The sequence below is a fragment of the Centroberyx affinis genome, unplaced genomic scaffold (genome assembly GCF_046629955.1).
Source record: "Centroberyx affinis isolate AG114_WGS23_722 - 3 ecotype Tasmania unplaced genomic scaffold, CSIRO-AGI_Caff_v1 ptg000109l_1, whole genome shotgun sequence".
Taxonomy (NCBI): domain Eukaryota; kingdom Metazoa; phylum Chordata; class Actinopteri; order Beryciformes; family Berycidae; genus Centroberyx; species Centroberyx affinis.
The window spans coordinates 360504-379052 of NW_027278811.1; the positions used below are offsets into that span (position 1 = coordinate 360504).

General features: G+C 41.2%; 1 protein-coding gene across 1 annotated transcript; it reads left to right on the top strand.

Annotated features, from left to right (window-relative positions):
* Positions 1 to 1109: 1109 nt before the first annotated feature.
* dnajb6b (DnaJ heat shock protein family (Hsp40) member B6b) lies at positions 1110 to 17820 on the top strand. Its single transcript, XM_071525855.1, has 8 exons — positions 1110 to 1238; positions 9118 to 9240; positions 11280 to 11389; positions 12490 to 12549; positions 12979 to 13095; positions 16294 to 16434; positions 16545 to 16707; positions 16807 to 17820. Exons 2-8 carry the CDS (start codon positions 9176 to 9178, stop codon positions 16910 to 16912), a joined length of 762 nt encoding a protein of 253 aa, XP_071381956.1. The 5' UTR covers positions 1110 to 1238; positions 9118 to 9175; the 3' UTR covers positions 16913 to 17820.
* The last annotated feature ends 729 nt before the right edge of the window (positions 17821 to 18549 follow it).

The window sequence follows — 18549 nt, forward strand, 5'->3', positions numbered from 1 at the left end:
GAAGCTCAAACTGGGTCCAGAATTACTCTTTAACTACATCCAATGCTAATATTGACTATTTTTGCTCTCAAGTTCCTCTATTGTGCAATTCTGTATTTGCTGATATGAATTCTGATGGGTTTTGAAAACATTGTTGGCCATACTACAAAAACAATAAAAAAAAATGGATGTGGATATAATCCAAAAGCCACAAAATGAAGACAACACTTGAGAGGACAATTCAAGTGCTTATGATTAGAAATGTTAACAAAATGGACCTTGTGGCAAAAAAAAAGGAAGCAACATAGAGATACTTTTGCTGCAGTGGCAGAGTGAAGAGAAGAAAATGCACATCATAAAATATCCAAACATTATATTGTACATTGTATAGCAATATAAATAAACTCTAAGTTAAATACTATTTGCAGGCAGTGGTGGAAGAAGTATTCCGATCTTTGACTTAAGTAAAAGCAGCAATACCTCAGTGTAAAAATACTTTGTTACAAGTAAAAGTCCTGCATTCAAAATCTTACTTAAGTCAAAGTACAAAAGTATTAGCATCAAAATATACTTTACTATAAGTAAAAGTAGTCATTATGCAGAATGGCCCAATATTTCCCTCTGAAATGTAGTGGAGTAGAAGTATAAAGTAGCATGAAATGGAAATACTCAAGTAAAGTACAAGTACCTCTAAATTGTACCTAAGTACAGTACTTAAGTAAATGTACTTAGTTACATTCCACTACTGTTTGCAGGTACTATCTCTTCAACTACAAGAGGACAACTTCCATCTTCCAAGTAAGCACAAAAGTGCGTGACAACTAAAAATAAGAACATACAACAAAAAAATAATTTACATGAAAAAATATCTAACAATAACATAGAATAATAAAATACATTACTTTTTACCATCAAATATTGAGTGGTTTTTTTTGCTCGCTATTTTTTCCATTAAGACACGCCCCCTGAACGTCGCATCTCAGTTTGGGTATCAAACAATGTCGAGTTTACCAGCGGAATTACCACTTTGTAGGGTCGTTCATGTGCCCTTTATCTTGTAATTGTGACATTTCCGACAGCACTTGAACGCGGCATCAGCTGAAGTGGGCAAGCCAACAACAGACGCTCCACCGCCAACCACCACCAGCGGCAGCAGTTTCCGGACTCACGGGCGCACAGAAAGGGGGATAGCAATAACAAAAAAAAAGCCCTTGCAAAAGAAAGACCAGAGGAGTCACACGGACGTCTCCTTTGCAGAGGTACGCACTATTTGAATTAGGGGGGGGAGTCGGTGTTATTCGTGTTGATGTGGCTTAATTTTGCCGTAAGTCCGAGAACGTTAAACCGTCTTTGCCGCGTCCTGTCGCATAGCCTACACATACATACATGTGGGGATGCTGTAGTGTTTCAATGTCGCAACCTGGATGTCCCCCAAGTTATCGCCGTAGTCGGCATAATGGTTGCATATTTGACACAAACGGTGCGGCAAATACGTTCATATGTGTATCTTACATTCACTAAATCAATCATAGATGAGGGGTTTTCAGTTGACGTTGGCGCGGCAGACTGAATTGCCCCAGCTAGCCTACCCGAACTTATTCGTACAACTGCCTGCTTTGGCTCGGCACGCTAATTGGATATATGTGCTAGCTACCCGACAACTTTTAAGCAAAGGGACTTAACGATATGTCTACATGAAACATATGTATAGGGGTTGCGGCTATTATGGAAACATATTCCCAAACTGATGAATTAGGTTGACATTAGTAATTCTTCTTGTAGGCTTCAGTCACTTATAGTAAGCTGCCTAACCACTGTCAGTGTTAACACTAGAGATGTACTCACTTACTACCAACAGGCTCCTCATAAATATCCAGAAATACCTCATTCTCAGCCGCTAATCTTTTCAGATCTCCAGAAACTTCCAAATTAATCTGATCGACCTGCTGTGTTTCATAACATTTGTGATGTCTTATTGGCCTGTTGTTGCTATCAGTGCTGTGCAGTTGTGTTTTTTTCTTTCTGTATGATCCACTTATACATTACTTGCACGTGAAACAAATGTCTCTTGCAGTCTGTATGGTACTTATGGTAGGCCAGGGTTTGTTTACACTGAGGGCTGGCAGTGTTTTAGTTTGATAACTAGAGATACTTTAAAGTTAAGTTTAAATTTAACAGTTTTATTTGCACTATACAGTGAAACATAGGAAAATTACTAAATAAGTGAATCAAATCGTGTAGGTGAGAGATTAAAAAAGGCCTTTAGGGATCCTTGGATTATTGCTTATTGGATTATCTTTTGTTGTAGGTATGCACTTCAGAGTTTGACTGGAAGAATACTTTGCAAGGTGCTGGGAGGGACTCAGGCTGATTTATATATTTATAGATACAGATACACATTTGATAAACATTTATGTTAAAGATGGAAAGGATATTTAGTTGATGGAAAAGAGGGGCTAAGTTCTCAGTCCAACTACTGGGGGACCAGTCTAACAAAACCTTTGTAAAATAAGGATTTTAGTGAGGCAAGTAGGATATGTGGCAGCCCAAGCAATATTACAGCATGTGAGACAAAATGTAATAGAGTGTTTACAAACAAGTCTGATGAACCAAGGCACTGATTTTACTGATGATACCAAGATATTTAATTATTTTATTGCAGATTAGGTGAATGTAGTTCTTCCAATTCAAGGTTTCATCAATCAGGACTCCAAGGAAACTTGTTGATAAAACCTGATGAGACCTGATTGGATTATTTCCAATTCAAACACAAGCATTATTATACAAAATCTTTTCTTTTTGATGTGAAAATATTCAAGTTTGATTCCTTAAAATTGAGAGATACTTTGTTTAATTGGAACCATTTGGATATTTTTTTTCTAAACCAGTTTGCTTCAGAGTTTTGCAGCTCCATGGAATATGCAATCTGTCATAGATAAGAAAACAATTTATTGTTGTTATCTTTTCTGATGTGAACATCGGCATCAAAGGCCATTTTGGTTTTGCTTTTAATTTCGAAGACCGGCTGAAACACCACTCCCTCATATGTGGACTACAGTGTGAGAGATAGACCTTTTCTCCAGCCATGTGGTGGCTGATGTCTGCCAGCAAAGTTGGTGGCAAACTATGTAACATTTACCTCCACACAGATGTAACTGTGTGTTGTGCTATAATCACACCTCTGAGGGATGTAAAAATGAATCAGACAAAGGAAGTAAAACATGATACCTTTGTTAATAGAAAGCTGGTTGTAAATAGAGCAGCATGACTATGTTAAGAGTAGTTTTCATCTGAACCAGGACAGGAATGGGTGCGGGTCCCGTGCCTGGATTCCTGCTGGCTTGCTATGACTTCACAGCCTGGTAACACTAATCGAGCGGTTTCACACATGTTGATCTATTGTTTTACACTGAGAGACAAACCACAACTTCAGTTTCTGTGAACTTTGTTTCATTTACAAACTATTCAGACCTCAGAAGTGTGATGACACACCAACACACCAACCCCATAGACCAAAGATTAGACATAGGCCTGTTAAATTAGTTTGTTTCTGGGAATCATTTCAGGCTTATTATTGGGTTGTGTTTAGCTGTCATCTGTGTCTTTGTTCTGTCAGCTTTGGTTTCTGTTAGGTGCTGAGATTAGATTGTACAGAGATTGTTTTGGACAGTACTTTTGCTAATGCCAGGTTTGTAGTGGTGTTTTAGAGCTCTTGGGCACTGACAGACCTACTGCAGCTCACTTTAGTGTTTTCAATCACAGCTATGTACTCAGCGCACAATTTGTTCCAGTATGAGGCTAGCTTCATAAAATGATAGTTAACAGTTTGAAAAATGAAGGAGAAATCAGCCCTAAAATAGAAGGGATCGTATTTCTATAATCTTAGACAGTCAATATTTGAGTAGAGACTTTCTCGAAGAGACAGAAGATAACAGAGATAAAAAAGTCTAATCATTGATTTTCATCAAGAGATAAAACCTAGAACTGCTCTATTGACCCAATTAACCCTGTAATTAATTGGAGAATTGCTGTGTAGACTCAAAACCTTCGAGCTTTTACAATTCCAATTTAATTTTATGAGCCCATATCCTGATATTCTCTGGATACTGTGGAATGCAGAATAAAAGAATAATATAAAAAGGATACAGTAGAAAAGTAGAGTAAAGCTTTTTTATCCCTGAGGGCAATTTGTTTTGCAGCTAGCAGAGTTCAACAAAGGACAACACTGAGACAGGATAACAGTACATAAAAAACATCTAAAAAAATACGTCAGATACATCAGCACCAAGATGTAACAGTTATTAACTTAAGTCAGAAATAAAGAAAGGCATACAGCATTACTGAAACCAGCACCATTGTCATCCCTTAACACACCTGGAGTCAAAGGTCGTGAAAAGCTCCAGTATTTGTTTTTTGACACCAGTAAGAAAGACCTGGTGCTTTTGTGTTGAGTTGTTCATGTTCACAAATTTAGTCTGAATAGGGAAATGCTGTTTTAGGATGGATTCACTCTTTAAAGCGGCATGATTTTATCATATAATTTGAGAATATTCATACTGTGGTCCCTTGAAGGATAGGATTTAAAGGTGGAAAATATATTCACAACTTTTAGATACTGGCAAGCAATACCAGAACACATTCAGTTTAACAATCAATTGGAAAATGAAAAATTCCTTTTATCCATCGCAGTGAGCATGAACCAAGTCATTAGTTGGGCAAAAATGACACAAAATCCTGATTTAGGACTGTCGGTACAATAACATTAAACATTGGTTTGATAAGGTTGTAATTTTGTTGTACTTGGTCATAACTGATTGAAATACATTTTTCAGGTACATATCAAGTCCATTAAAATATGACTGTACAGCCTTAAACGATACCCAGCCCTAACTGACAGTGTGAAACTGTGTTTTTCTCCCCTTCTCTACCAACACTCGATCTGTAATTGACTTTGCCAGTCTAGAAACTGGAATTGCTCACCTAGGCCCAACTTTTACTATTTACTCAATTATAATTTGCCTCTCAAATCAGCCCAGTCCGATTTTTATGTACTGCAGTTCTACCACATGCAATATAACACCTTGTCTTTCCTGCTCAGCTGTTCTAATGAAAATGCTTCTGTTTCTTGTGATCCCCTCTTCTAAGAGCTTGACTGTTAGTCTCCTTTATCTACTCTTACACAGTATTGATGACTCCTCCAAGGGACATTTCATTTGGCACACCAGTACAGCACAGCTGAAAAAGGCTGAACAGATGTTGCTGTAGTCTCACACTACTCAGCTTGTCTGGAATGGTTAGATCCAACATCATGTAGGTTCCTGCCGAGGCAATGCTTCTGGAAAAAAGATGCACTGGGATCAGACCCTCGCTTTTGACCTGTTCACCACTGAACACTACCTTTCTCACTCAGGAAGTCACTATCTCTCCTTGGCAACCTGCTAGTTAAATCATTGAATAATCCTTCATCCATCCATCCATTTTGTAGCTGCTTATAAGGGTCAGGGTCACAGTGGCAACAGCTCGACACGAAGGTCCTGACCCTATCACACAAAACTAGGCTGGTCACCCTGTGGAGAAACCTAAGTTCGTCCACTTTTATCTGCGATCTCATTCTTTCGGTCGGTCACTACCCAGAGCTTGTGGCCATGACTGAGCGTCGGAACGAAGAGCGGCCAATAAATCGAGAGCTTTGCTTTGTGGGTCTGCTCTCTCCTCACCGCCACGGTCTGACACAACTCCCTCATTACTGCAGCTGATACACATAACTGTCGATCAATCTCAAGATCCTTCCTACCTGCACTCATGAATAGCGCTGAAATGATGAGTCGATCGACAGAAAATGTATCAATTATAATTTTGATAAACATTGTTTTAGTCATTTAAGTAGTAAAAATACCAAACCTTTGCTGGTTACAGCTTCACAAATGATAAGATGTTCTTGCTTTTCTCATCATTCATCAATGAATACTTTGGGGTTTTTTTGGCTGCTAGTCCGAGCAAGTAAGCAATTTTATGGCATATCTCTGGTGACTAACCCTAACCTCTTCCACTGAATAATCTCTATGATGATCAATTATTTCCAAGGGCTTTTTAACCACAATGAGAGCCTTGTGCCTCCAGCATGCCTAGATATTGGGAATTTCTTGCTAAAAGTAGACATGACCTGGCAACTTACTGAATGGTCACATAGTTGTGGGAACAGATATCCCCACTGTAGATTTTCTGTAAATGCGCTAACCAAGTAATGGGATTATTTTGTCATGGATTGCTCCATAACACGAGTCCAATCTCATGATTATGTTAAAATAAAGACTACGCTGTTCCATCTGTTTTATATTTGATTATTCTGTAATTATCAACAATTTAGACAGTGGTGGTGTTTATTTTCAGTTGTTTTCTGCCAGCGCTCGTGCCAGGAAAATGGAAAACGACAGTGTGACATGAATAATTGAGTGCTGCTTTTTATGAAGTGTTTAAGGTTACAACCGTGGCCTCTGGTGCACTGTGGCATTGTGGGATTGATTGACCCACATTTGTTGCTCACTCTGAGGCACGTTTTGCACGGAGCAGATTAGGAACCCAGCAGTTCTGGGTCAGCTATGTGATGTTTGTGTGTGTTCCCATGCATGAAAACACACACACATACTGCACAGAACCACCAGTAAACACAACTCAAGCAGACACTAGCATCCATTAAATCCCAACTGCTGCGGGCGACTGGTGACGGGTGAGTGGGTCAGTAATGGCTGAGTATGGGGGGCGGGGGGGATAAAGGAACATACATTTAATAATATGACGAGTCAGGACATTGAGATGGTTTTGAGAGAAAACCGAAGGAAAAGGAAGGAAATTCTGGGTCACATCTCTTCTTATCTATATTAGGACAGGGAAAGCGAAGAAATGACAACATGAGGGAGGGAGGGAGAGATGTAAAATCAGCAAATGAGAAAACAAACACAGAGAAATAGGGAGAGTGGGAAATGAAGTGACAGAGGGAGATTCAGCCTTACAGCCTGACTCTGGCCTCTGACAGAGATGCCAAAGCAGGCTGCCAGGGGTTTACTGCCTGTGCCAAGGGCCAACCAGGAGTCATTCACTGGCGATGGCGCTGCCCCCCAACCCCCCCTTCCCCATGCTCATAACACACAAACACACACTAACTGCAAAGGCCACAGGTTATAAATAGCAAACAAACAGGACACAACTGGACGCGCAGTGGACGCACTGCTGACTGGGTTGTTTATCCTTTTTAGTACGATAGGTAAGATATCCCAAATCCCTCGATAATTAATGATGCGGGTTTGGAAGGCCTTTTTCTTGACTGTTTTAGATGGCTAGCTGCCTACTGATGTATCATATCTTTCTGCCTGTCTCAGAGTGACAAATAACTGTTGTGTTGTTTTGTTACTTGGTAAGGTCGACTTGCAGAGTGGAATCATCATGTTCTACTTAAGTTAACCTACTTTGGGGTTCATTTAGCAACTTTGGCCGGTGTTAGCGGCCATACGCTATATTTAAGACCATGGAGATTCTTGTGTAAGTTGTTTTTAAGGTCTTTAAAAAGGCCACGGTAAACACTGGTAAACATTGTGCTTAGAGGGGGTTTATCTTTAAACATCTCTTTATCATTCTCGTTCCCTCTCTTGTTCTGTTTCTGTTAGGGTTGGAAATCTTTTCCATCAAAGTAAGATAGTTTTTATGTGGAAGTGGAATCATTTTTATATTTTTAGTACAAACTACAATATAATTTTATATCAAATTCCCTACAGAGAGGTTAAGTCTGTCGTTGAGATTTCAACGCAACCCGACAGGATGTCTCACCTTTTCTCCTGATTTGAGTGAAGAAAGAATTTGCATGCCAGAATTTGCAGAGATTAATTGTTCAACTCTGTTGCTTTCATCTGAGAGAAGAAGCAGAGCTCCTCTCAGCCCCTATTTCTGGGGACCACAAATGTCATTGTGAAGTGTAGCAGGAACAGAGCTTGAACACCAGAGTCTGCTCTCAATATATAGATGTAAAAAAAGTTATGACATACTGTACGGCCTACTACTGCAGTTATCTTCTTTTAAAAACATCTACGTTTTATTTTGAGCAAGTTACACACAAACCAAAAGTATTGTTAACATCCAGAGCTAAAATGTATGTTTTTGTGATGATTATATTTTTGAGGAAAAGACAGCTTTATTTCAGGTCAGTACCAGATCAGTCGCTATGTCACACCTGTAACAGCATACTAAATTAAGGCAGTGTTCACATGCGACTTTTGGCAATTCAAGGACAAGTATGCGATGAAACCACCTAGGTTGTGTTGTTACGGGCGTGTCTCGAAACCTTTGCAGCAGTTGTGTTGTTGTGGGCGTGTCTCGAAACCTTTGAAGCAGTCTCTAGTAGGGTTGTTCAATGTTCAACATTTACACATCGTGTAAATGAGACTACATTGTAAAAGCGAAATGTGTTTTCAAAATATTATATTGATGAAGAAAATAACTCAACATCGGCACATGAAAAGGTCACATTGGCACTGACAGCCCACAGACTCACAGAAATGGCCCCACAGAGATCCTTTTAACTTTTTTTTTTTTTCAAGACTGCCCAACTATTAGCCCCTCAATATCAGTGCAGTTCTCCTCTAAATCCTTGATACTACTCTAACTTCTCTTGTACTATATGAATTTTATTGGGGATTACCTTCAGAGGGACGACCTGCATGTCTTTTAATGCTTTTTCATCAGACTTGTTCCGTCTTGTTTTTGAGTAGGCTAAGCTTCATAACTGAAGCATTAGGTCATGTTAAAAAACTGCTTCATGGACTATATAATATACTGTATCTCCAAAATTCAAATGCAAAACATGAGTCACATATCCACTCTTATAGCCTTGGGCTAGCCACCCAGTCATTATGTAATTTTGCTGGGCTAGTGTTAGCTTAGCTGTTCTCCTCCCCTTGACTCTATTTCAGGGCAGTTGATTATATTATTTGGTATTGCCACCCTGTGAAAGGCCATCGCCCCCTCCCCTTTACAAGTTTCCCCCTCTGGCCTGGAGAGGAGGATTCTCACCCGTCACACATGGCCACTCTCAGCCACAGTTTGTTGGGCTTTATCTCTCCAGCTAACATGCCTTAACTCTCTCCACAGAGATCACGCAGAGGACCTTCACGCAAGACAAAACCCACAAACGCACACAGACAGAGCCATGGTGGAGTACTACCATATTTTGGGAGTCCAGAGAAATGCATCGCAAGAGGACATCAAAAAAGCGTAAGTGCCCCTGAGTGTGTCCTGCACTATTTTTACCCCGCTGTTGTCGTTAGAAACGTGGGCCACTCAGAAGGATGTAATAGGTTAATTATAACCCCCTCTAGCAGTGTAAATGGACAGAGAGAGAGAGAGAAGAGAGAGACTGCAGTGCAGAAAGTTTCCACTCTTCTTCCTGTAACCTTGCTGCTGTCAAATACCTTCCCCTGCACTCACTCACTAACTGCACTCGCCCACTGAACAGGCCTGCTCCAGTTACTCACACCTCCTCCCTGGTTTCTCCCTGACAAGCTGTGTTTCTGACAAGTGACAAGCATCATGTGAATTGCATTGTTTTCTCAGAGCTTGTCTGTTGTCAAAAGTTAGGGACAGAAACACACAAGTTCCTGTTTAAAATGAAGGTTATGGTCTGGTGGTCTTTTGCTCCGGAGGTTGTGGAATGTGAAGTATGCTAGTTTGGGGTTTGGCTGAACTTCATTCAAAGGTGAAGTTGATGCTTCCCACCTCTAGTACTCTTTTTCACTTTTTTTTTTTACCCCAAACTCCATCTTGTTAGCACTTTTGTTCATATACAATGTCTCATGGGCTTCTATGCAGACTCATCATTTTGCACTGACATTCAACAAGCATACAGGGAGAAATCCATCATAGAAGAGGCAGACATACCAACTTCTCCACTGACAGTAGCCTCAATAGACCAGAATGCAGTGCAACCAGCCGTGATCGTACACACGCCCCAGGGTTCAAAAACTACTTGGCTAGCTAGCTATATTTATGTGCCCATACCGCCATTTTTGATTGAAAGCAACAAGTTCAGGCACATTCTCTGGGGCTTGTCAAAAGTCATTCTAAGAAACGTAGGAAATCAGTAACTGAAGTAAAAGTAGACGAGGCAGGAATGCATCGAACATCACGGATTGTATCTAACAGTGTTTGAATATTCGAGGGGGGAATTCACAGAGGATCCAAATGCTGAGAGCTTGCCATCTTTATGCACTCTGTCCATTGATAACAATTGTTGAAGTAGTACGCTGCCAAAGCTAAATGTTATCGTGACTGGCATCCATTAATCTGTGATCTCTTTAGCCCGTGACCCCCCTGATCTCTGATGGATGTTTAATTTTGATGAAGTGTGACAGCTAGGCCAGTCGGCCTAAATTGCAGCCAGGAGAGCAATAGTTACTACTTATCTCAGAACGCAGCAACAGAACTGAACATACAATATTCACAGAGCATTGGCAACGATGGCAATGATAGTAGATGTTATTGCTTCTACTATTTACTACAGGCTTCTGACTACAAAGGCTGTTATTTTCCAGAGATTATCAGCCACGCTACACCGTTAGCCGAACTCTGGCCTGTTGACCATTTGACCATTGACATAGCCAGATAATGCCATAGATTCCAACAAAGACTTCGACCACAAAGACTATTCACCATGGATCCATAAGGGAGTCAATCCCTGGATTGTGTGCAGCCTTTTGGCTGACTTTCAGTCCCTAGACTCATCCACAGCATCTGTGTGTCCGCTGCTGCTGCTGCTGCTGCTGCTGTTTGCTCAGGAGCAAACAGCTGATGCAGCGCAAGCCGCTGTGCTGGCCTACGCTGCACGTCAATGGAGTTCAGGCTGTCTTTGTTATTTCTGCTTGGGAGGGGAGAAGGATATTGTGTGTGTGTGTGTGTGTATGTGTGTGTGTGTGTGTGTGTGTGTGTGTGGGAAGGGGGGAGGGGGGGTATCTGTGTGTATGTGGGGGTCTGTGTGTTTGGTGTAGTCATGGTTGCCATCCTAAAAAAAGACTTGCATGTGGCTAAATGTTTCTGATGGGGGGATGTCTGTTATACATACATACATACACACTAAGTAGTTTTCCACCTCGCAACTCTCTGCATTAACAACTGATAGTCTGTCTTAATAAATAAGACATTTGTCGTAGGCATAACCAATATGGCATATCCAGGCATATCTAGCCTATCAGTGTGTGTTTGTTTCTCCGTATTACTGTCTATGTGTGTATTTTATGTGTGTATTATTTGTGTCTCAGTTACAGAAAACTGGCACTGAAGTGGCATCCAGACAAGAACCCCGACAACAAGGAGGAAGCAGAGAAAAGGTTCAAAGAGCTGTCAGAGGCATATGAGGTGCTCTCAGACGGTAAGAGAGCTTTTTTTGAGAGCGAGAGAGAGAGAGATTATGAGAGATTATGTACTGAATTTATGTGTGTAATGATGACTGATGTTTCTCTTAAGTGCGGTCTAAAAATGTGCCTTTTACTTCAACACCTCAAAATAGGCAGTTACCTTTTGTCCGCTGTCATATCTTTTGTTAAGAAAAAATAAGATTGCACTTAATTTCTGTTTACATGGGAATTTATTGTGCATCGAGCATCCAGAACAACAGGTCAGACATATGTTTCTGCTTCCTGAGTGGGTGTAATTACCAGAATAATGCTCAAGATAGGGGCGCAGAGCCGGAAAAGCCGAAGAATGCTCCGGAATTTCTGTGAAGGTTTGAGGGCACAACAGAGTCTTAATTTATTTGTTGCAGTTATGTACCACTCTCCCAGCAGCAGTAGAAAGAAACAAGGCATTAATTGTTTGCCTTCAAAGCGTACAATGTCAGGGTTGTTTGCGCTGGGGGGCGTTTGGAGAAATTGAACATTGGCTGCATTTATAGGTCTTCTTGTACAAAAACTCTTGTGTAGTGGGTTTGGTTGTCATCTCTGCTGCCTGATGTCTTAGACTGTCTGTTATCGATTTGGCCCGTGATGAAATGTGAATGTGCTCAGCCACCGACAATGCCCTCTCACTGTTTAACAGCAGCTTTCTCTCAGCTTTCAAATGTTCACGGCATTCAATCCCGCCGACGGAATTAGAAAAGAAATTAGCTGAAGTGATGCATGCAATACATTCAAACTAATTAATTAACTGAGCAAATTAAATGAACATATATCTGTTAGATGTTGTATAGAAACCTGGAAAATGATAATGAGCGAGCATTGTTGTAATTATGTGATACCATGCCATCATGCCTTTGATTGCTGTTATCTGTCACAGTGTACAAATTGTCACCATGAAAATGGAAAGGGGGGAATTGATGTAAACAAATAGTCATGCCGTGTGGAAGCTGCTAACACCGTAACACCACAGAGACTTGGAATAAAAAACAGAACAGGATTTTTTTTTCTTTCTGGTGGCTTGTTTTATCTGTCTGTCTCTCAATCTTACCTAAAACTTTTCCTCTTTTCACCCCAGAAAGCAAGAGGGATACTTATGATCGATACGGCAAAGAAGGCCTTTCAGGAAGCGGAGGAGGTAAGGGGATGACCTATCACTTTCCAGGTCTTCAAAGGAATGTAGCTGTAGAACCACTGGCATTTCACATATTGTGATATACAGTATGTTGTTATAATTAATAATCTTCAGCTACAGAGCGTAATGACTTCGTTGACATTTGCATACATCATATTTAACACTGAATCAAAATCAAATCCAATCAAGAAATTAAGTGTTAAATTTTGAAATGGAAAATGTGCAGGAATCCTGCAGGTAGACACCTAATTTTCATTGATGAAGGGTAGTATCTGGTCTAAAAACCATTACTTTAGCCACCAGTAGTCTTTCTAGGGCTACACTACCATCATAGAAGGTTTGAATAATTCAGATAAAGTACAAACGGCAACCATGCTAGTGTTTTTTTTGTGACTTGTATTGACAGCTTTATTTGTAATCTGTAATTTTCAGGAGGAGGCCATTATCACAATGGTGATCACTTTGGTGGCGCCGGCTTCACATTCCGTAATCCTGAGGACGTTTTCAGGGAATTCTTTGGCGGCAGAGATCCATTTGCAGATTTGTTCGGTAAGTCCATCTCGTTTCCGACGCCAGCGGCTGCAGCACATTGCCCTTAGACCCACTGATGGGAATTCTCTTTATCCTAGAGTAGAAAGAGAGAGGGATTGAAGAGAGTCATGGGAGTGAGGAGGAGTACGCAGTGGCTTATTCCACTACTGCTATTAACAATTCATTATTTTATCTGGTCAAAAATACACACGCATGACCTGGGAATGCTAAGAGATAGTATTCATAGAGAGAGAGACAGAGGGAAAAAAGAGCATGTCCTGTAGTCCCCAGCTATTTGGTCAATCAGACCTTAACGTCGGCACTGTCATTTCCTAATTAGTTTTCTTATTAGCTAGTTTATGCTTCAGAGCCCCGAGGACTCGCTCTGCCTGTGTAGCCCTTTGGAAGATGGAGCTTTTAAACCCAGAAAACCATTTATGCAGGCTGGTGCTAATCCTCACAGCACTGTAATGTGCATCTCCAATACTCCCCGCCCTCCTGCCTTCACCTCAGGAGGTCAGCTGCCACTTAATGTCACATGTAGGGTAACTCTGACTATCTCTGCTGGATATTGACCTTAACTTCATTACCTAGGATTCAGACCTCTTGAGTTAGCGCAGCGTTTTTGTTTAATGTGACACTTGATTGGATTTGTTTCAGCAGAGGCCAGTGTAGAAGGAAAAAAACTCTGATCTGGTGGTATTTAATCCGATCAGGGAAATAACTGTAGAGAGAAAGCTATTGTACTGCTGGCTGCTGTGTTATACTGTTGACCAGTGGCTGCTCATTAGATGTAATGACGGTGTCGTCTTGTCTCTTGGCGCCTAATGGTTGATTGTTTCAGAAGTAGATCTATTAAGTATAGTATTGTAATAGGAGTTTAGCGCCTGGCCCAGTTGTGTGGATAAGGCTGTGCGGGTTCAGCGAATGGCTGATTGGAAGGCATGTGTAGTTCACCCCGTGTAGCTCTAAATATGGAGTTCAGACGCAGACAGAGGACGGATATGAGCGCCTACATCACTCAACTGGAATGCTTTCAAAAATAGCTTCTGTATTAAAACAAAAGCAGATGTAATAACGCCAAGTGTGTTTGTCCGCATGTGTCAGAGCACATGTGAGACGGGGTGCGATGAGAGTCCTTGTACATGTATGTGTGTCATGGAAACATGTTGGAAAAATTGTGATACAAGGATATCAATGGTTACGCATGATGGTTGAAAAGGGGGCGCTGGATTAGACCTTGCAGAGAAAGTCAGAATGCAGTTATTATCTTTTACTGGATTTGGCATGCTGTAAGAGATTGTTTTTGTAAACTGCCTCCATGACACTGACATATATTACTGTTGTGCTTGATAACATAGGAGAAAGAGGTAGAGCACAGCTGTTGCTGTTTACTCTCTTTTAGTAAACAGTGACAGTAACAGAAACCTAGACCATAAAGCTGTCTCTGCAGAAGACGGTAGTACCCGCATGTAGTGCCTCCATTAGGAAGGAAGAGTCATTTTGAAGTTCTATTTTGACCAAGGCCAACCTTTTATTATGTCTGACTGATATGCAGCTGAATATGTACCATCAAAACATCAATCTTATCAAATTAATTTCAACTCTGTAGTAGTGTTTTTCTCTGGATATATGTAAAGATCGCTTTTGGCTTTCTTGGTGATCCTTAAGATGTCAGCCTTTGGAAATGGGGTTAGGACACGTTTTAAAAGCCTGTTCTGCGGCTGAACGCTGCACTGCTCCAGCCTCCGGTCCTTCCTGCCCAGAGGCTTGTCTGATAAGTGAGCTGCTGTGTGCAGCAGCTGGTCCTGTGGATCTGTCACTCACCCACCTCAGGGCAGCCAGCAGACTGGGGGGTACGCTGCTGAGACAAATACAGAGTCACACTATGAGGAGGGCTTAGTTGTCCTCCAAGGAGCAGCACACGGTTGGTCTCCCTCCTCTCTCTCTCTCTCTCTCTCTCTCTCTCTCTCTTCCCCCTCTGGGTGACATTCATGTCTCGCTCTGAAGAAAGGTATTCCTCTTATTCTCGAAGGAACATGTCTATTGGAGAGATAAACTTGACATAATGTCTCCCAAGTGGATGTATGAGGGTTTTTCCATTGGGCATTTTCTGTAATTGGACTATTAACGATCTAATTGAATCGAACCATCTATTTACATGCTCTATTCCTATGTATATGTTGCCTATGTATATTGTATCTAAGTAGTGTAAATATGTTTTTCTAGGCTTCAATGCATTATGGTGTACCCGCACATTTCGGATGTCCATAGATAATGTTTTTGTAACTTATTTTGTGCTATTACTCCCTGTGGCATCTAGTCTATATATATATATACTGTATATATATGGGTGTGGCACACTCTTAATGAGTTTGACCTGACGAAGAGCCTTTGTGCTCAAAACGTCGTCCATTAAAGTTGAGCTGGAGCATAGAAGTGTGCCGGAGATTTTCTTAGCCCAGTACCTACAAAGTGGTGTCTGCATTTCCCTTCTAGTTGTCTCATTCTCAAAGGAACATCACCCACTGAACATGTACACTAGAATTAAAACAGAATTTGACAGTTCAGCTTCAACAGTATCAGCATTTCTCAACCCTTGAATCTCTCTCTCTCGGGCAGCGATTTCTGCTGTTACTGACAGGTTTGTAAGAGCTGAGCTGTACGCTATGATGTCTTCCCCTAAGTAAATGGACTCTAATGCAGTTACAACTTTGCTCAAGGGCTACTTGTATTTTAAGCTTTCTGTCAGAGGGAACAAGCACAGCTTTCTTGTCCGTCTCTGGTACATACAAGGTTGAGAGAGGATTTGATGGGAGTCTTTTTCAGGCGAACGGTGCCAGCGATCCGGCCTTATCCTGCTGGGGTGACCCAGATTGGCGATGTGCAATTAGTAGCATGTCCACAGGGCCTTAGAGTGAGAATTAGTGGTGGGTATTTTGACAGTATATGGTCAAGAATGTTCCAGAAATTACAGACGGGTGCACTGATGTCCACCTAAGCTCATTTATTTATTTATTTTTCAGTTTATTTCATCTTTTGGGAAATCTAATGAAGCATCCATGTTGAAGCTTTATGAAGCAGGCTTGAAATAAAACAATACAATACAATGCAATACAAAATGAACTGGAAGTCTGTTAAAATGCTCATCACAAATTAATTCACAAATTATTGAACGGCGTGCTTAGTGTGGTATCAATACGCTTCCTTCCACAGCTGACGACCCCTTTGAAGATTTCTTCGGAGGGAGTCGCAGTCGCCAGCGGGGCGTGAGCCGAAGCAGGACCGGCGGGCCGTTCTACCACGGTTTCGGGGGCTTCCCAGGGTTCGGAGCAGGCTTCTCAGGGTTTGATTCAGGTGCGTACATCCCAACCTGTAACTAACCTGTAAATTCATCTACATGCTATTGTACCCGTAGCACCAAAGCATGGTTTTGTTCTTCAGTTGAATGTGTGTTCTTCCTGTAGGTTTTACCTCATTTGGACAGATGGGTGGAGGGGGGTTTGCTTCCTTCTCTTCCTCATCCTTTGGCGGCGGTGGCGGTGGCGGTGGCGGAGGAGGGATGGGTAATTTCAGATCTGTGTCAACCTCCACCAAGTTCATCAATGGCAGAAAAATAACCACAAAACGGTACCTAAATATCGAGTTCACCAGCATCGGTAACACCTCCCTTCTAAACTGACTTCATGATCTCTAAATAGCCTTCTCTGTTTTTCATCCATCTGACAGGATTGTGGAAAACGGCCAGGAGCGGGTCGAAGTGGAGGAGGACGGTCAGTTAAAGTCTCTAACCGTTAATGGTAAGGAGCAGCTCCTAAGACTGGATAACAAGTAATTATCTCGGCACAACGTTTTGAGCAGCGTTCGGTTTTCACACCTGGAAAAAACTAGACTGGCCCAGTGGCTGTGTGTTTGCCTCCGGTGGCTGGTCTCTCCTCTCTCTGTGTCCTCCTGCTGATATTCACATCTCATTCCAAAGAAAGGTGTTCTTCTCATTCTAGCTTAGCTGCAAGGGGAGGTGAGAGAGACGTTCACAATAGTTGTATTTATTCCAGTTTACATTTTTGTTTTTTTGGGGACCATCTTACTGGGATCGGAGTGTTTTTATCTTTTTTTTTTGTTGATTATTATTATTATTATTATTATTATTATTAATAAATTGTACCTTTTACTTCTGCCATATGCACTTAAGCTGGGTGTGATATTTTTTTTCCCTTGGGTGGACATTGGCTTTCTAGATGTAGCAGGAATTCAAAAAGCTGTACATCGAATATAAGCATGTCGTTGTTTTTGTTTTTTTTGGCTTTTTTCATTTGACCAATTTAACAAGTGAATGATAGAAGCTTAACCCCTTTTGCCCTAATGTCTTTAACTTGAACTACACCTTGCTAACCTGTTAGCTGTGTTCATGGTCACGCCCCATATAAGATGAATGACTTAGAGTATTAATAAATTAATGAGAATAATGTGCATTTTACTTGCTTTTCTATTTGTTTATATATTTGTTTGGAATTACCACAGTGTGTTTCATTAATTTCTGCATGATTGCTGATTCCAGGAGGCTGCTTATGATTTCACTGTAATTGTGTCGGCAACTCAAACCACGATCCTAGACCACGGACCACAACTATACATTGTTATCGGACAGACAGGGGATTTTATGTACTTTGTAAAAAAGAAAAGGATAAAAAAAAAATAATAAAGGATTCAGATTTGGTCAATAAACTTGAGTTTGACGTCGTGGAAGGGCTGTTGCAGTCACATGGTGTCTGTGTGATGATTCTTTTTGGCTTGAGTGGGCTTTACTGTGATCCTCACACTTCCTGGATCTACAAGGTGTGTGCTTGCCTGATCGCACTTTAAAAACCTGCTTCACAAAACCACAAGAAGGAAACCACAGCGTCTGCTTCTCTAGTACACTCGCTACCCATCACATCGCTCACCGTGTGCCGTGTTTTAACCTACTAATATCTCAGTTTCAGTCCACTTGACTCACATTAATGGTGTTTTAAATCATAGATACTACACTGGTGATGTATGTGCTCCTCCACAAGATCAATCATGTAACCCTAACCCATGTCAGCAAATGTCTTCCTGTATCCTCAAATCCTGAAGTGGTGGTAGGTATGCTTGCCTCTTTCGATGGCTTTCACACACCTACACACACACAAACTGTACATGCCAGGTGAGAATGAAATAATACCCGCCTGCAGGATTCATGTTTCTTCATCTCTTCCTGCGCCCCGCCCATCTGGAAATGTTCATGTGCTTGTGAAAGTGCTGATGATGCATCTCCTTTGAAGACGTCCTCAAACACACCCTAACCTTTCTGCATACTGACACAGAGACAGTACGGGGACTCGAAACTCAAAACTACAGCAGTTATTGTTCAGTACTGCCTGCTGCAGCTTCACTGCCTTGATATGTACAAGATGGGCAAATCCAGTTGGCACCAAAATTCATTTCTCATTT

Coding starts and splice junctions, on each gene's coding strand:
- dnajb6b (XM_071525855.1), top strand. CDS start 9,176: ATGGTGGAGTACTACCATATTTTGGGAGTCCAGAGAAATGCATCGCAA. Junction 11,390..12,489: donor ATATGAGGTGCTCTCAGACG/GTAAGAGAGCTT, acceptor TTTTCACCCCAG/AAAGCAAGAGGGATACTTAT. Junction 13,096..16,293: donor TCCATTTGCAGATTTGTTCG/GTAAGTCCATCT, acceptor TTCCTTCCACAG/CTGACGACCCCTTTGAAGAT.